At 36.4% G+C, this 13,212-nt stretch overlaps 1 protein-coding gene across 1 annotated transcript in view; it reads right to left on the bottom strand.

Moving 5' to 3' along the window:
• Nucleotides 1-12,996, bottom strand: part of LOC137655834 (cell division cycle and apoptosis regulator protein 1-like) — a 67,758-nt gene extending 54,762 nt beyond the window's left edge. Inside the window, exons 1-5 of the mRNA XM_068390015.1 lie at nt 12,842-12,996; nt 10,043-10,436; nt 4,575-4,816; nt 3,455-3,675; nt 1,015-1,264 (exon numbers count right to left, since the gene is read on the bottom strand). Of these exons, the coding sequence (XP_068246116.1) occupies nt 1,015-1,264; nt 3,455-3,675; nt 4,575-4,816; nt 10,043-10,426 (1,097 nt within the window). The 5' untranslated portion in view covers nt 10,427-10,436; nt 12,842-12,996. The remainder of the gene's footprint in view (nt 1-1,014; nt 1,265-3,454; nt 3,676-4,574; nt 4,817-10,042; nt 10,437-12,841) is intronic.
• Nucleotides 12,997-13,212: the final 216 nt, after the last annotated feature.

The following is a 13,212-nucleotide window of genomic DNA, read 5'->3' as shown; positions in this document are numbered from 1 at the left end:
AGTAACTGCTCTCATATGGCAATGTATTTTCAATCTGAATAAATAATTTCAGGTAGAAACAATTCTTAAGACAAAAATAGTCGCATTAACCTTAGTTCACTAAATAGCTCTGGATTTAAAATCATCCCAGATGCACAACTCAAAAAAAAAAAAAAGGAGGGAGAGAGAGAGAGAGAGAGAGAGAGAGAGAGAGAGAGAGAGAGAGAGAGAGAGAGAGAGAGATATTTGCTTCATATAATCCCATCACCCGTACAGTTGGATTCTAAATCTAGGAGGGACGATTGAGCGGCTGGCTGATTGCCCTTAATGCGTTAGTCGAATGCGTGTAGGCAATGGTAGCGAGTTGGTAGGTCCAGAATTAACCCACCCTGGGGCAGCAAGTATTCGCGGATTCTCGCCTGTCTTTGTTACCTAAACAGCAATATTTTCATTTAAAAACTACTGTAGTTTTGATATAAAAAAAAAAGGCTGGGAAACAATCAAGTAGATAGCTTTTGAAGTATCACAAAAATAATATTCTTTTAATGAGGCTGAGCTGTACTCCTTAAAAAAATGAAAACTTTAAAAACAAACTCCTAGAATACAATGAAATGTCAGACAAATTTTCAGACAGAAACTTTTTTTTTTCAAAAACTGCATTCAGAAAAAAATATCTTGCATGCTTAAAATCAAGTCCAAATCCACTTGGGAATTATCTCATGAACTATAGACATGGGTCAATTTGATATGACCAATATGCAATCTTTCTAAAAATGATTTCAGCTCTTTTACCTTTCTGGTCTGACAGCTAGCGGCTCCACATAGTTACTGTATACTAATTAATATTATTATTCCTATACTTTACACAAAAACTTGTCATATATGGTATAATTCAGACCTTAAATATTGGCTACACAAGACGATGGGGTTGGATGAAACATTTGGATGAAACATAAAAAGAATAAAAATCATTCTGGCAGAGTTATCTTTAAAGCCAAATAATTTTTGCATTCCATCGGAAAAACCTTTACTTACATATGTAATAAAATCTTAGGAACTTGAACATTATATCTAGGAACTACTCTCATTCTTCGCCGTGGGGGAGAGCGTGACCTCCCTCTACTCCTACTCCTCTTTCGACTTTCTCTCTTTTCCTCCTTTTCCTTTTCACCGCGGTCACGTTCACTGTCCCTGGTTGTCCGGCTGCGTTCTTCCCGCCGTTCCCGTCTAGGCGATCTTGGACGAGGACCTATACCTCGCCCACTAAAGTTTACGACTTGTGATTCTGATAATGGAAATAAAAGGAAGTTTTTAATATAAAATTTTTTCCGTTTTGCAAAAAACATTCCAAAAGTGCCATTAAGAGATAAAGTTTTTTTTTAAAGAAATGTGAGAACTGTAGTCAACAGAAAAAACTTGTGTTTGTAATTTTATGTAATTCCATCAAAAACTGGTTCATCCACAACAATTTTGCAGTATTAAGATAAGACCCATTATAAATTCCTATATTTAGATATTCTTTTTATCAAAATAATTATAACTATTATGAGAATTTTTACCCAGGAGGTTAAAATAATAATTTCTCAAACGACTGAAAGTTTAGTGTGAGATCTACCTCAATCATCGACATCACACATTTCCATGCATTTATTTTAATGATAAAACAAATTAAACATATCCTAGGAAAGACTGAAATAGATGAGGAAGAAAGGTAAAAATAAAAATATTATCATTAATTTCCATACATTTTATTCGAGCGATTACACACTTCGTACATATGGCAGTACAGTGAGCCCTCGCTACTTCGCGGTTCGACCATCGCGGATTCACGATTTCGCGGACTTTTTTCATTAAATACGGCATCCGCTTTCATCAGCAAACCACTATTTTTGGGGGAAACATCATTTTATTCTAGAAAATTGCTACTCTTTTAATAGTTAATTGCACATTAAGAAAGCGTGTACTTTTGTTTTTAAATTTCAGGTGTGTTTTAAAAAATCGAGTATTGTTGACTTCTTTTTGTTTTACTTTTGGCTGTGATCAGATCAGCTGACGTCTAGCTGCCGGTCTCAAGAATATGCGCGTACGAAGTATTGTTTATATCATTTCTTAACTTATTCAAACCATCTATACAGTTGATATTACATGAGCACCAATGTGTTATAACCTATCATATTTTTTTTATTACATTTAAAACAACACTCTCTCTCTCTCTCTCTCTCTCTCTCTCTCTCTCTCTCTCTCTCTCCTCTCTCTCTCTCTCTCTCTCTCTCTCTCTCTGTGTGTGTGTGTGTGTGTGTGTGGGCTACTTTTCACTACCTCTCATTCCTTACCTCTCTCTCACTAACAAATGAAATCTTTGTTGCTTCACAAAGTTTCATTTATATTGAAAATCAATCATGATTCAATATTCCTTACTTTCTCCAATCTCCCACTATATCACATCGAACTTTATAGCGATAACTTAATTGTTCAACAACTTTAAAAATCGGCCTAGTACTTGCTTCTTCTCTTACTTTTTTTTTTTAGATGGTTTCATAATTGAGGGGGGTACAAGTAGACTTATAACTGAAGTTAAAAAAAGTATTTTGGATATGGAATGGAGAATCATCTTTAGTAACAGTTTAGAATTATCGTAAATTATCATTCGGTCATTAGCGGCAGTTTGTTATTGTTGATTAAACGCCAAAAAAAAAAAAAAAAAAAAATTGTTTTCCTGCTTTGCTACGTATGTAGGGATTTTATATAGATACGGTAAATAATATTTGTAATAACATATTTACTAAAAGCTTTTAATATCATTATCACTTTCATCATGCGCGTTTAATGCCTTCGTTTGTTTATTACGATCGAAGATGGAGCGTACAGTAACACGAATGGAAGGTTTCCGTTTCAGGCGGCGTCATAAAGAAAAACATTATATAAATGGCATTCATTTCATCTATTTGGAAGTCCTAAGAAAAATTAAGTAAAACATTGGTAATAACAAAATCAACATATAATCAATACTTGATAAGATTGCTGTCGATGCAAAAACTAACCTATACACAGATGTATAAATGCGTCTTTCTTCATTATGATCAGAGATAAACGTGAACAAAACAATGGTTGTCATTTTTTATCGTGCTTTTTGACGTGTTTAGGAAACGCATGATATAAAATCGCCTTTAGTATTTGTGCCTGTTTTAGTTTAGAGTACTGTAGTACATGCATTAAGTGTTCTGTACATTAAAGGGTAGTTTGTTAACAGTACTACGTAAAGGGAAGGTTTTAAAAGTCTGAATATACATGTTAATTAAATACGTAAATATGGTCTCCCTACTTCGCGGATTTTCAGCTATCGCGGCCGGGTTTGGAACCTATCTACCGCGATAAATGAGGGTTCACTGTAGACCTCCCGCTAAAGTAGCACCAAGTTTTGTTTTGTACTTATACAAAAAACCTTCAATATTAAAATAAAAATGCCGAGACTTACCAGCTGTAAAATTTGGGGGTGGTACTGCATTATAAGAACCTCCACGACTATTCATTTCTCTAGCTGGGGGTCCGCTTCGACTTGGTGCCTGGGTAGGGGCCACTGTGGGTCCCGGAATCACTTGAACACGATTGGCATTCCATTTAAAGGGCATGTTTGGATTGTAAGTGGCTTCCACCAACACCCTATCACAAACTTTCGGTGCCTGGCCTTTGACACAACTGTAAAGAATAATCACAATTACACTCATATCAATATACATACATACATACATATACCAAGGCACTTCCCCCAATTTTGGGGGGTAGCCGACATCAACAAATGAAACAAAAACAAAAAAGGGGACCTCTACTCTCTACGTTCCTCCCAGCCTGACAAGGGACTCGACCGAGTTCAGCTGGTACTGCTAGGGTGCCACAGCCCACCCTCCCCCGTTATCCACCACAGATGAAGCTTCATAATGCTGAATCCCCAACTGCTGCTACCTCCGCGGGTCATCTAAGGCATCGGAGGAAGCAGCAGGGCCTACCGGAACTGCGTCACAATCGCTTGCCATTCGTTTCCCTATTTCTAGCACGCTCTCTTGCCTCTCTCACATTTATCCTCCTATCACCCAGAACTTCCTTCACTCCATCCATCCACCCAAACCTTGGCCTTCCTCTTGAACTTCTCCCATCAACTCTTGCATTCATCACCTTCTTTAGCAGACAGCCATTTTCCATTCTACTATATCAATACAGTATAGTATACTGAAATCAAACTTCTATCTCTGAATTCTTGTGTACTAAAAAAATTTCCCTATTGGAGCCCTAAGCTTCAAGCATTGTGTTTTCCAATAAATTATAATAAACTCAAAACTTGAATAATTTTAATTACAACAATAAATGTACCTTAAACAATTGAAACAAACAAAACCCAACAACTGTAACACTATATACTACAGTAGGTACACATTTAAAGATTTAAATCTTTAAAATGTTTGACCATTCCTTAAAAGCTACAAGAAATGTCAAAAAGAATGTGTGTAAAATACCATACAATATATTAAAATTTTTTCCCTACGGAAATGTAAAACCGCAACAAGAAAAATCAACCTAAACTAGAATCATTTCCATCTTACCTGGTTTGGAAGAACACATCCTCGTCAACAAATCCAAAGTCAGCACAAAGTTTAGTTATGGTCCCTGTAAAAACACGCTGTTTCTGTGGTTGTTGGGCTGCGTTGTTAGTCGTAATATTAGTTTGTAGATTGGTCTGTATATTATTTGCAATGCTATTTCCTAAATTGCTTGGAGCTGCAGGAGGATTAAAAGCACCTGGAGGAGCAAGAGCTCTGGGTGTCGGATACGTTACAGCCGATACCTGAAAAGAATTTGAAAACATTTTTTTAGTTATTTTCTCAACTGAAAAAAAAATATTTTCCTAATAAAATAAATTATTGAATATACTTACCTGGTAGGTATATATATAGCTTGATGTCAGGGACATATAGCTATATATATAAACTACCGGGTAAGTCAGATGTTTAAAAATTACCTGCACAGTTTAGAATCTCTTACGTGGGGACATTAAAACAATTCTTAATTTCTATATTACAATTAATTTATCTATACTAGCCACCAACACAGCAACTGTGCCTGCCCCCATTTTATAAGTGTCTTGCCGGGAAGCCTAACACCACAGAACAAATTCTGGATGAGCCTCTGATCTTTGATGTCATGCTCAGATAGATTTGCAAAGCTCTCACCAGGTAAAGAACTAGTACTATAGGATTTGTACTCGTAACACTCTCCAAGGAGGGGTTTTCTTGTTGTGTAGACAAAGACTTTGTCACAAGTGATTCTTGGCCCTCAAATCTGAAGCAAGGAAAGAACTTGTCCAACAGCCAAAATACCTTCCTTAACCAAAACAACTGCAATTCAGTTGTTATTTTTACCAATTCTCCCAAGAAAAGAGTATTGAATCAAATTTTGCTAATAGGCAGTCTCCAAAGGCTCCCTACTGAATGAACATTTAAACATTCTACCAGATTTCAATCTAAAGCCACTGGCTTCTCTATAATGAAGGAAAGGATAGTGTCCAGTCCGCTGAACTTACGGCCAAATCTAGGCATACATGATGAAATAACAACACCACCACAACACCAACCTGTAGCTCTTGACACACGAGACTGAAAATATGTAAAAGTGCGAGTTCGCCCACTCTTGGACCATGGAAATCACTGCCCATAGCCATGGGATCATACACTGTCGAGAGGTAAACATCCACCCTGTTGATTAGAGCAGCTTGTAAACATATCCACTATAGGTTTCTGGGCACCATTTTTCCACAGGTCTTGGCACACCTGAGGATGCAAAGACAATTTTGTAGGGATGACCTGGTTCTTCCTGCTTAGCTGATCCACAAGAATGTTCAGCTTCCCTGCGCAAACCTGGGCTGCAAGGAAATGTCACTCTCCTATTTCTAATAAGACAGAACCCCTTGCTAGAAAAAACAGTTCTACGACCGAGTTGTACCCAGTTTCTGGATGTCCCGCAAGGTTTTTGTTAACCCTGGATAGGTACGCTCCTCGGACACCCCTTTAAGGGTATACTCGGACGCGAACGACCCCGACGCCAAAAAAAATTCCTGAAAAATCAGTTTTTGCAGTAACCTCCTTTTTTCTTTTGCCAAAAAAAAACTTCAATGAATGCTTAAAACAACTGTAAAGATAAATACTACTCATCTGCAGAAAAACTATTTATTATAAATATTTTAAAAAATTAAGTAGAAAAAAAATAGACCTGACATAAAAATTCATAAAAAAAAAGTTTATACATATATACACAAATCCTTTTAGGAATTGATTCTTGAATGTTTAGGACACATCTTGATGTATTTTGGATGAAGTCAGACCCATGGAGGTGAAGATCTGAAATGAGAAAAAAAGGGTAACTTTTTTTGGCCCCAAAAAATTTGTCCAAATTTCATGAATTTTTTTGGGTACCACAAATGAAATAGGAAGTGGCTAATTTTTTTAGGGAATAAACATATGTTATCCTAAAATAGAAATATGTAAAAAAATCTTCATTATTTTGTAAATTACATTTATATCAGGGGCCATATCTAAAGGTAATTTTTTGAGTACTTAGAAATTTCGTAAAAAAATACATATATTTAATATATAATATGATATTTATGCAGGTAAAAATATACCAAAATATCACAAATTCTATAGGGAACAAGAATATATATAGATAGGGCAGCTTACCGCTTCGGATATGTCCACAAAATGGCCGCCAACCACACTGACTCAGACTCCCTAATCTGCCACTTGAAATGTAGGAAGGGTATGTCAATTTCAAGGTGTTATTTACTAATCTAATTATTATTGGATATGCATAAAAATTGTATGGTGGGTTGCTGGATAATTGTCGATTATTTTTACGACTATAAAATTAAAATTCTGACCCAAAAAAATTTTTTTGAAGGGAAATAAAATCGAAAAAAAAAAAATGTAAAACAATATAATATTTTAGCAAAAAAAATTTGATGTATTCAATCAAAAAAAAAAAGTAAACAAAATTTTCCGACAAATAAACACTAGAGGAGTCATTACTCTGTGATAGTTCCTTAGTACGTAGTAATTTTGAAAGAATTGGGAAAAAACGAAAAAAATGGCAATCACCGGAAAATCGAAACACATACCTATATATACGCCATATCTGGCTAAAAAAAAGATAGGCATGGGTAGCCAGATCATCTAGAAACACTTTCCAACACTATAAAAATATAAGTTTTGCGACACTACTTGCCAATTCCTTACGGTAACATGACTAAGCAAAAAAATGCAAAACAAATAAAAAGGGGCACTCGCGGAAAAATGGCTAACATTCTAATATACGGCATTTCAGAAAAAAAAATTCAGCCACGTGCTAGGCAAACCATCAAGGCACATTTTCCCGACAAATAAACATCTAAATGAATAATTACTCTGTGATAGTTCCTTAGTACGTAGTAATTTTGAAAGAAATGGGAAAAAACGAAAAAATAGGCAATCACAGGAAAATTGAACACATACCTATATATACGCCATATCTGGCTAAAAAAAGAAGATAGGCATGGGTAGCCAGATCATCTAGAAACACTTTCCAACACTATAAAATTATAAGTTTTGCGACACTACTTGCCAATTCCTTACGGTAACATGACTAAGCAAAAAAAATGCAAAACAAATAAAAAGGGGCACTCGTGGAAAAATGCCCATTCTAATATACAGCATTTCAGAAAAAAAAAAATTTCAGCCACGTGCTAGGCAAACCATCAAGGCACATTTTCCGACAAATAAACATGTAAATGAAATATTACCCTGTGATAGTTCCCTTAGTACGTAGTAATTTTGAAAGAAATGGGAAAAAACGGAAAAATGGCAATCACAGGAAAATCGAACACATACTTATATATACGCCATATCTGGCTAAAAAAAAATAGGCATGGGTAGCCAGATCATCTAGAAACACTTTCCAACACTATAAAAATATAAGTTTTGCGACACTACTTGCCAATTCCTTACGGTAACATGACTAAGCAAAAAAATGCAAAACAAATAAAAAGGGGGCACTCGCGGAAAAATGCCCAACATTCTAATATACGGCATCTCAGATAAAAAAAAAAGACATGCACGTGTTAGCCCAACCATCAAGGCACACTTTCTAACACAAACATGAAAAAAAAATCAATAATATACGGCAATTCCTTACTACGTAGTAAATTTTTACAAATATTGAAAAAAAACAGAAATTGGCAACCGCAGTTAAATACCCAATATACCAATAACTACGTCGTATCTGACAAAAACAAAATCACGCATGGGTAGCCAGATCATCTAGACACACTTTCCAACACTAAAAAAGCAAAAGTTTTACGACACTATTTCGCAATATCTTACGGAAAAATGACTTGGCAAAAAAATGAAAAAAAATGAAAAAGGGACACTCGCGGTAAAATGCCCGACATTCTAATATACGGCATCTCAGATAAAAAAAAAAAGACATGCACGTGTTAGCCCAACCATCAAGGCACACTTTCTAACACATAAACATGAAAAAAAAAATGAATAATATACGGCAATTCCTTACTACGTAGTAATTTTTACAAATATTGAAAAAAAAACAGAAATTGGCAACCGCAGTTAAATACCCAATATACCAATAACTACATCGTATCTGACAAAAACAAAGTCATGCATGGGTAGCCAGATCATCTAGACACACTTTCCAACACTAAACAAGCAAAAGTTTTACGACCCTATTTGGCAATATCTTACGGAAAAATGACTTGGCAAAAAAATGAAAAAAAATGAAAAAGGGGCACTCGCGGTAAAATGGTCCTCGTGGTGATGAACGACATTTTAACTAAAAAAAAAATCATGCACATGGTAGCCAAACAATCCACCAAGACTTTCCACAACTGATAACCTATACAAGTTGCACCATTCTACGACAATTTCATAATACGTAATAACTTTGATAATTATGCAAACTACCTTAGAAGGGTAAACTCGGTCGCGCTCGACCCTGACGCGTCTCAGAAATCGGGGAAGGAGTACAGCTACAGCAATGCACATCTGGACACTACTAGAGCGTGTAGGGGAGACACCTCCTGCAGGTCGATCACCCACAAATTCAGTCACGGGGGTGAGTCACGTGAGAAAAACCTGTTTTTTTTTTTTACGCTCGGGGTCGCAAACGACCCATCGTACCTATCCAGGGTTAATGAAATTAAGAGCAATGATGATCTTCCCCACTACCTGGCTCTCCACAGTCACTAGGACTTTTCACGTTGGCAACATCTCATGGCAATTGATGTTTAAAACCTTCTCATCTTTTGTTTAAAGATCTGACATTTCCAGATTATCAAAGGTTCAACCCCAACCTTCAGTCAATGCGCCACATCAGATCAACATATCCGGAACGCTTACTTCCAGACTGACCGGCTGCGATAATCTTCAACATTTGCTCAACCATGTCATAACTTCTGTCCGATTCTTGAAAAATGGAACCAGACAAGTTTCAAGTCTAAAGTCTGTCACAGAAGCAGCTTAGAAGAAACACTTCAAACACTTCATTTTCAATCTGGAGTGAGGGACAAATTCTCTAAGATGCCATTGTGCACTGATATGTCTCTTCCATTCCTGAATTCTTTCAAAAATCCTCAGGAAAGGACTGAATCCTTTTGCTATCAATCGGCTTCATCAAAAGTAGTGAACAACGGTTACATATCAACTAGGTAAAGAACATTTTAAATCTATGATCTATCAACAAGCCATAAATATTCAAACAAGTTGATCTTGATTACACTACAATAGCAATAAAACCACAAAAACCTCAAACCAACATGGGTTTGTCAAATTCTCAGGCCTTTGAGAAGTTATCTTGAAAATTACATAAGATATGAAATTAAGTGAAGAGCTGAAAGCAAGATATAAAACACTACTTGACAAACACTAACAGTGTCACAAATAATATACTACTAACTAGGTACTATATACTTTAGAACTAATACTATAACTCCTTTAAAGTAGGAAAAAAAAAATATAATAATAATTACCTGAGGTTGTATCTGAGGTTGAATCTGAGGCTGTATTTGTGCACTAGTCATCTGAGATGGATTTATAAGACTAGGAGGTTGCAAAGCCTGACATGTTATAGGCGGTTGTCCTATTAGACTTCCACCTGCAGTCGGCTGGCCTATCGTTTGCTGTGTTATAGTGGGCTGACCTAAAGTTTGTAATCCACCCAACCCCGGTGGCTGGATTATACTCTGTTGCACAGGAGCATACTGCGGTTGCTGTGGAGCACCGCCTATCACGATTTGCTGCGCTGGGGCAGACGGATGCTGGCCAAGGAGCGATGGCTGCAGTTGAGGTGTGGGAGTTGTCTGTGGCCTCTGCTGCCATGGTGGTGGTGCTTTCCCACCACCAAACTGTGCCATCCTCCCTCACCTGCAATAAATAAAAGAGTGAATTTTACATCAAAATTACTAAAAGGAAGTTGTATCACCTTCAAAATTAATAACATACATGTACAGTAATTGGAAACGTTTTTCAAATATAATGAGATTCTCCAAAATATAGTACAGTGAATTGTATCTTTTTCAAAGCATACAAACCAGAAACTTTTTAATGAGAGTATTATACATTAAGCGTGAAGTAGATGAAGAATGGAGAAGTATTGAATTAAAAGCTCAAGATAGAGATGACTGGCGAAATCTAACAGAGGCCCTTTGCGTCAATACGCATAGGAGGAGATGATGATGATAAAATTTGAAGAATATGGGTTACCCCAAAAATAATATGCATCAGAACAATTTACAGTACCTACAATTACACTAGGAACACTTCTATTTTCTCCAATTGGAATACCTTACCACTGTCCTGTACAGTAAATATTTACCCACATTTCAATTACCTATTCTGTCCGTCCCTGCCAACTAAAAAGGCTCCCAAGAATATTACAATATTACAAGAATGAGGATGAATGACAAAACTGACCAATTCATTTTGCTGTATAATAAATAATCAAGAAATGAAAAATGAAATTTAAGCTTGAACGTTAATTGTATGTGCTTCGCCAAGTTTCTTCGTGGCACAATCTCATTTTTTTTTTCAAATTTGCTAGTGTAGACCGATCGGAGTACTCTTCTTAATAGGTGTCCGGTTCACACATTATATCGTTACCATTATTCACTAGATGTTCAATCATTATCTATTATATTCCTTCTTAATTATATATAAAAACAAAAACTTTTCAGTAAATATGACATTATTCAATATTTTACAGCTGTGACCTAGTTGTAGCATTCAAATAACATGGTACCGCATTATATCTAAGCCAAAACAAATCCTTACAATGGGTTCGTCAATTGCCCAAAGGATCTCAAAGGACCTAAAGGAAGTCCAAAAGAACCATAAATACACAAAACAAGCCTAAAGGATAACATATATTCACAATAATTAATTCAATTCAACTTAATACAGTGTAGTCATTCTAAATCTGTTCGATTCATATTGGCAAAGTAGAGATTAAAAAAAAATAAGTCTTAAGAGTTTGGTAAGGAGAGAGAACCTCTTTTTACCATATATACTATTCTGTATTTTAAGTGTATCTTGGTTAACTAAATTAACATTATTTAATCCCTCACTGGTTTTGGCTAGGTCATGTCTCATTTTGTTCAAAATTTAACGTTATTTCACAGGTCCTTTCTTCTGATGAACAGTATATGGATGCGTTGAGCAAACCAGCCGCATGGGATAGTATTTTAGCGTTAATCTTAATATCGTTTGCGGTAGTACAAAATTTATGGAGCAGAGAACGAAGAAAACCTTTCGTATATATACGGTCATCAATCATTAACTGTCATAAAATGTGTACATATTAATTGATCATTTAATTTAACTGATTTTTTAAGGGTTTATCTTATTAGAATGAATATACCAAGATAAAATAAGTGCTTGCAACTATTTGGGGTGTATGTATAATGATGGCCATACACCTAACTCCTTTATTTTCAACCCTATAGCTAACAATACGGCAGTCTAAGGGGAAGTCGCAGAGAGACATTAGTCCCCTGGGGTGCATGTATAATAGCGGCCACATGTACGTATGATTACGGCTACCTTAGGAAACGGCGGCAGTGTAAGGGGGATAGCAGGGGGATTGGCCCCGTGTTAGGTAAGTAGGTAAGGATACGGCTTGTAGGTTAGGTTAGGGGGTAAAGTTTAGGGTAGTTGATGTCCACACGAGAGGAATTGGCCACTGATATACAAAGGCTCCAGACCCCCTTGTTAGATAAGGTGATGGCTTTTAGGTTAGGTTAGGTGGGGAAGTTAAAGTTAAACGGTGTTCTTTACATGCAGGAGGTCCTGTCCGTCGTTATACAAAGGCTTAGGTTATTTGGTCTTTATTTTACTGTATTACAGGGCCTCGGTAGAAAAGACTAGACCTATAATCAACACAGTAGGCCTACGTCGTTTGTTTTACGTAGGCTGAAGATAAACAAAAAAATTTCCACTTCGCCTAACCAGTACCGTATCATTTCCGAGGCATCAGAACTCAAGCATTCATAATAAACTAATATTTAACCAAAAAAAACATTTTTTCTGGCTTCCTCTACTTACAAAGAGTGCTTAATTGCTTCAAGAAACAAGATCCTACCGTAATCCATTTGTAAAATGGGATAAAATAGATTTTATTTATCAACTTGTGAAACTGGGTGAAAATTATTTTTCTTAAATCCCCGGGGGGGAGTATATCAACAACTCGTGGCTAGCGGAACTGTCATTCATTACTTTCCCTACTTTCAAATTATTCTAATTGTAAAAGAATAAAAGGCGTACACGTTTTTTACCTGAGTCCCCGGGCGAATATGTCAGCCAGATCGTAGGAATACGTTTCTCTTGTTTACTTCAATATGGCCGCTTAAGTCCTCAGCGTAGCCTGTAGTATTGATGATGGTTGCGGACAATGCGGCAGGGTTGGTACGCATGCGTTCTTCAATAGCGACTAACCTTTGACTTTGATCTTACTGCTCACAATTGCTAAGACTAGGCGACAAAATGCTAATTTTTCCTTGCTAAATGTGGGCTAATCAAGCAGTTAGAAGGGCCAGATGCCTAAAGATCTTAATTTATGGCCACAGAGGATGTGGGAGGGTTGGTATGCATGCGTTCTCACATAGCAACTAACCTTTGACTTTGACCTCGCTATTGTCTAATACTA

This window comes from Palaemon carinicauda, chromosome 16 (genome assembly GCF_036898095.1).
Source record: "Palaemon carinicauda isolate YSFRI2023 chromosome 16, ASM3689809v2, whole genome shotgun sequence".
Lineage (NCBI taxonomy): Eukaryota > Metazoa > Arthropoda > Malacostraca > Decapoda > Palaemonidae > Palaemon > Palaemon carinicauda.
Note: the sequence above shows the minus strand (reverse complement) of the source record. Positions and strands in the feature narration are given on the sequence as shown.